The sequence below is a fragment of the Mastomys coucha genome, unplaced genomic scaffold (genome assembly GCF_008632895.1).
Source record: "Mastomys coucha isolate ucsf_1 unplaced genomic scaffold, UCSF_Mcou_1 pScaffold3, whole genome shotgun sequence".
In the NCBI taxonomy this organism is placed as follows: Eukaryota; Metazoa; Chordata; class Mammalia; order Rodentia; family Muridae; genus Mastomys; species Mastomys coucha.
The window spans coordinates 72,224,377-72,230,100 of record NW_022196909.1 but is presented as its reverse complement, the minus strand read 5'-3'; the positions used below and the strand labels follow the sequence as shown (position 1 = coordinate 72,230,100).

The 5,724-nt window shown below is 49.3% G+C and overlaps 1 protein-coding gene across 2 annotated transcripts in view; it reads left to right on the top strand.

The window, feature by feature from the left end:
• Cd70 (CD70 molecule) overlaps nucleotides 1-4,242 on the top strand; it is an 11,895-nt gene extending 7,653 nt beyond the window's left edge. Inside the window, exons 3-5 of one of the 2 annotated variants that reach the window (XM_031347241.1) lie at nucleotides 595-758; nucleotides 1,469-1,502; nucleotides 3,781-4,242. In XM_031347241.1, the coding sequence (XP_031203101.1) occupies nucleotides 597-758; nucleotides 1,469-1,502; nucleotides 3,781-4,166 (582 nt within the window). In that variant the 5' untranslated portion in view covers nucleotides 595-596 and the 3' untranslated portion in view covers nucleotides 4,167-4,242. Of the gene's footprint in view, nucleotides 1-491; nucleotides 759-1,468; nucleotides 1,503-3,780 lie in introns of those variants that run through there. The other variant, XM_031347240.1, reaches the window with a different exon arrangement.
• The last annotated feature ends 1,482 nt before the right edge of the window (nucleotides 4,243-5,724 follow it).

Sequence of the window (5,724 nt, the reverse complement as noted above, 5' to 3'; positions counted from 1 at the left end):
GAGTAGCTAATCAATATGCTAGCTATCGAAACAAAGCCAAGTATGGTGGCTCACACCAGCAATCTAAGTATTCCTGCGGTCAGAAAGATGAGTTAGAGGCCAGCCTGGGCTACATGGTGAGTTCCAATGTGAGATGTTTATAATGGCCCCCATGGAAGAGCCTACAATCGTGTCCAAATATTTTGGGGAGCACAAGTGATCCCTGGAAAGTGATCCCTGGATGATGATGCTTCCTGATTTCCTAGCACCCACCCCAATACTGAACCACTAATAGATGCTCAGTGAATGATTTGTTAAATGAATGAATGAATGAATGAATGAGCACCAAGCAGAAGCAGCAGGGGCTAAGTGCCCAATCGAAAGACAAAATATTCTGTGCCTGAGGGACAGGCTGAAGCAGGCTTGTCTGAGGGGTGGCAGGAGGTGCCACAAGCTCCAGGGGATTTCCCTGCCCTCCGAGAAGAGGCCCAGTTCTTCCCCTGCGTCGGACATCCCCGGGCTTCTAAGGGCAGGTCAGGGCAGGCAGAAGCTTCAAAAGCTCGGCTGAGGAGGCTACAACTTCCCGCTGCCTTCTGGCCGCCGCTGTCCGTGCAGGGATGCCCGAGGAAGGTCGCCCTTACCCCTGGATACGCTGGAGCGGGACCGCGTTCCAACGCCTGCTACCGTGGCTGCTGGTGCTGTTCATTATTGCGATCTGCTGTTGGTTCCACTGCGGAGGACACCTCAGTAAGCAGCAGCAGAGGCTGCTGGAGCCACAGGTGAGAGGAAGAGAGAAACAGGAGAGAGCATTCAGGTACCCTTCGCTGGAGGGGACCAGACAGGCGCTGGGAGGGTGTACCTAGCGGATGCACAGGCAAAGGACGCGAACAGAGGCGGGGGGAACGCAAAATCGGAATGAGACGGATCGAAAAGAGGAAGATGAGACAGAGAGAAGATAGGAGAGGTCGACTACGGAGGCCAAGCCGGTCTCAGGAGCAGACGAGGGATCCTGGACTGGGAAAGATGCCACCTTGAGCGGCTGGAACGATTGGGTCCCGTCCCCGCCCCACCCCCACCCCCACCCCACCCACCCCAACCGGCTTTCCCTACCATTCCTGAGACTGACGCACACTTTGCTGGGGGCTTACCTAGCTGGTGCATAGGGGGTGGAAGAGATACCCAGCCGCCTGTGGCTGAAAGGCCAGACACCGCCCACATGCATCTTTGGAGAAGTAGTGGGAAGGGTAGCATGAGCCCCGGGTTCGGGAACCCTTGGATTGTTTGGGCGATCTTGTTACTTTATGTGAGGCCTGAAACGTCTCACGGGCTTCTATAAGAGTTTACAGCAAAGAAAAATCAACGAAAAAAAATCGCAAATTGGGCCAGTGGGATGTAGGATAGACTGCAGCCTGCCAGCACACAGGACCAGAGAGCCTTTCAAGCCCCAGGCTCTAATGTGATTTCTCTATTTTCTGGTATTTTCTTCCAGATGCACTTAGCTGAGTTACAGCTGAATATCACAGGTAAGGCTGGGAATCCAATAGGATGGAATGGAGGATGGAGGCAGGAAAGAGGGAGGAGGAAGGGAAGGAAAGAAGGAAGGAAGGAAGGGAGGAAGGAAGGAAGGAAGGAAGGGAAGAAGGAAGGAAGGAAGGAAGGGAAGGAGGGAGGGAGGGAGGAGGGAAGAAGGAGAGAGGGAGGGAGGGACATATGAGGGGAATGGCCTGAGTTGGCTGAGTCTAAACCCAGCAACCAGGAAGCCCTGGGTTTCTTCCTAAGCACCACATGAGGCTTGTCCACACTTGTCAGCCCAGCACTAAGGTAACAGAGACGGAAGGGTCAGGAGTTCAGGAGCTCAAACTCATCCTTTGCAACATTGGGAGCTTGAAGCCAACCTGAGTTACTATGAGATGTGGCTCAGTAGGTTGAGCACTAGCCAGAAACCACAAAGCCCTAGCACCACTTAAATAAACCCAGTGTGATGGTACACACCTGCTATCTGAGCACTAGAAATGTGTCAGCAAAAGTACCAGGAATTCATAATCAGAACTCAAGGCCTGCCTGGGCTAGAGGAGGCCTTGTCTCAAAAGGAATTGAGAAAGGGAGAAAGAAAGGAGAGAAGGAAAAGCAGAAGGTAGCTCTGGGGTAAAATGGGGGCACAACCCCAGGAACATCCCTCCTGTTTATCCTCTCCTTCCCTAGTGAACCAGCTGCTCCCACCCCTTTGTTTGTTCCACCCACCTCTCAGAGCAGGCTGCTGAAAAGGGCACTGAGGAGCTGGGGGCCTGTGTGACTCATGGAGCACCGCCTAGAATTCCACTCTGAGGGGCTAGGATGTCAGAGCCAGAGGACTTTCAAAATGTGAGAGAGACTCTGGGTTTCAAGACACTCCCACAAGGAAACCACAAATGTTGAAATATAGGCAGAGAATTAAACCAAGGTGCTACTTGTATCACGCTGGGACTGGATGCCTCCTTCAAAGTGAGACCCTATGGGATATGGTGATGCACATCTGCCAAGTTCCAGGTCAGCTCAAGCTACAGCAGGATTTGTCTCAACAAATGTCACTACTAGAAGTTTATTCTTAAACTTAAGTTTAAGAATAAACTTCTAGTAGTAACATTTATTAGTACTTAGATAAGAACCTTGGATCTTGATATTAATAACTGAGTAACCATAACTTTAATAAATCCTGTCTGGGTACAATGGTTATTCTAGTAATCGGCAGACTAAGGCAGAGGCATCATGAACTTGAGACTACCCTAGACTGTATAGCTAGATCCTGTCTCAAAATCAATAACTAATTAAACGAATTTTCTCTTTCTGCCTCGGTTATTTGTTAAGGTTCCCTTCTGGGTAGTGGCTTTAAGCTGCTCTAATCAGGAATTAAGATATTTGAATCAACAATCCTATTACTATTTTAATTGCTGGAACAAAATAACAAAACAGAATAATAAATAAAAACAACTTAAGAGAGAAGGCATGGAGGCAGGAGGCTGCTACCGATAGTCACTTCACATCCTCGGTCAGAAAGTAGCAAGATAGCAGCTAGGGCTCAGCGCTTTCTCCTTTGTATTCAGCCCAGGACCCCAGCCTGTGGCATGGCCCCACCTACATTCTGGGTGAGTCATCTCTCCTCAGTTAATTCCATTTATATAACTGGTGAAAGATGAGCTCAGAGATCTGCTTCCATGGTGATTCTAAACCAAGGCAGCTGACAATTTAGTGAGCCATCACAAGGATAGTAACAAGGGATTTTGTAGGTCTCTTCTTCATTCTGGTAGATGGCCTAATGCGTATCCAGCCCGTGAGCAGTTTCCCCCCACCCAGAAAATGTCATGTGGTCAGAAAACCCTTGTGGTCTTCTGAGCCCAGGGTATTGCTGCTGGAGTCAGCAAGAGGGAATGGGACGTGGGTGCACTCAGAGGCAGCTCCAGGCAGCAGTGAGATTTACAGACTGATAACTGTTGCAAAACTGCAGCAGCCTTAAGCTTTCTATGCACCATGTCCTGTGGCTCTCCCTCTTGGATTGTCTGTCCATCTGTCTCTCAGATACGTATAGTTGCATCTCTATGACTGTGTGTGTGTGTGTGTGTGTGTGTGTGTCTGTGTGTGTCTGTGTGTGTGTGTGTGTGTGTGTGTGTGTGTGTGTGTGTGTGTATACTTCTCATTCTCTCTCTGTCTCTACCTTTTTCCATCTCTTGGCCTCTCTCACATCTTGTGTACCTATGCACCTCCCTCTTGGTTTTGTTCTTCTCCCCGTCTAACTTCAATTCTCATTGCATTTAACTTCTGTCCCAGATCCTCGGAAGGACCCCACATTGCGCTGGGGAGCGGGCCCAGCCTTGGGAAGGTCCTTCACACACGGACCAGAGCTGGAGAAGGGCCATCTGCGGATCCATCAAGATGGCATCTACAGGCTGCATATCCAGGTGACACTAGCCAACTGCTCTTCCTCAGGCAGCACCCTGCAGCACACGGCCACCCTGGCTGTGGGCATCTGCTTCCCCACTGCACACAGCATCTGCTTGCTACGTCGGCGCTTCGGACAGGACTGTACAGTGGCATTACAGCGCCTGACACCCCTGGCCCATGGAGATGTCCTCTGTACCAACCTCACCCTGCCTCTGCTGCCGTCACGCAATGCTGACGAGACTTTCTTTGGAGTTCAGTGGGTATACCCTTGACCACAACTCCAGGATGGCTTGTGAATATTTTTTTCTTTTCAAGTTCTACGTATTTATAAATGTATAGTGCACACATCCGTCAGCTGATACTTCCTTCCATCCCCCCTTTGCCTCCCCACACTGTTGGGTTTCAGATCCTTTTTCACACATCAAAGTGGACCTGGCCTCCAGGTTCTCCCAGCTTCCCTGAGTTAAGTTATCCCCTGTTACAGAGTATCACTGGCATACCCCACCCTCTACCCTGAACTTTCCAGCCTAGGGTCTGGGCTTCCCCTCCCCCCAGAGGCACTTCCCTATATAATTCAGATACTATGCTCGTGCTCTCTCTCTCTCTTCCCCCCCTTCCCTCTCTCTCTCCTCTTCCCCTCCCTCTCCCTTTTGTTCACTTCCACTCTCCTTCCCTCTTCTCCTCCCCTTTTCCTCCCCACAAGCACAGCTCTCTCTGTCTCCTGTCCCCTTTCTATCTCCTTGTCTGCATGGCAATTTCCCTGGCCCCATTCTTTGGGACAGGTGAATCTTCCTGAGAGCTGCCCCCAAACAAACCTGCCATTTTATTCTTAATCTGGCTAGAATTGGCTTTTTTTGTTTTTTGGTTTTTTTTTTGTTGTTGTTTTTTGTCAGCCAAGAAAATCCATTATGCCAGGCAGTGGTGGTGCACACCTTTAATCCCAGCACTTGGGAGGCAGAGGCAGGCGGATTTCTGAGTTCAAGGACAGCCTGGTCTACAGAGTGAGTTCCAGGACAGCCAGGGCTACACAGAGAAACCCTGTCTCAAAAATAAAATAAAATAAAATAAAATAAAATAAAATAAAATAAAATAAAATACCTATTACAACCCAGCTCCCTCTCAGCTTCATGTCCTTTTTTTTATTTTAATTTTGTTCTTAGTAACACTCCTCACCCAGTATTATGGAGGAGGCTATGCAGAAGCTGTAGGCCTCTAGCACTCTAGGCTTGACCTTCAAAGCTCCCTGTCACAACTAGGTCCCACCTTCAAAAAGGGTCCATATCGAACATTCCACCTGAACATTCCAATCTTGGTCCCCATAGACCCATGGGCATCTCATAGTACAAAATGCATTTAATTTAAATTCAGCACTCCCCCAACCCTGAACACCTTTAATGTCTTTCAAAAGACTGAGTTCAGAGGCAGCAGAAACAGCTCAGCAGTTAGAGCACCAGCTGCTCTTGCAGAGGACCTGGGTTTGGTTCCAGCACCTACATGGCAGCTTACAGCCAGCTCTAACTCCAGCTCCAGGGAATCCAACACTCCATTCTGGCCACTGTGGGTACAGTGCACAGACAGACATGAAGACAAAACACCCATGCACAGAAAATTTTTAAAAACTGAGGCCTGTCTGACAGTCTAAGCCAACTCTTAACTGTGGGCCTGTGAACTAGAATTCATCAAGGTTTTCCCATGGTAGAAGAAAATAAATCATCCAACTGTCAAAAGGGAAGGATGGAATAGGGAGGGAGGTGAGGCTAAGGCAAGGTGAAACCACAGCATTCCAAGTTTTGCTCTCTCTACTCCATGCCTGGGGGGGATGTGTGTGGG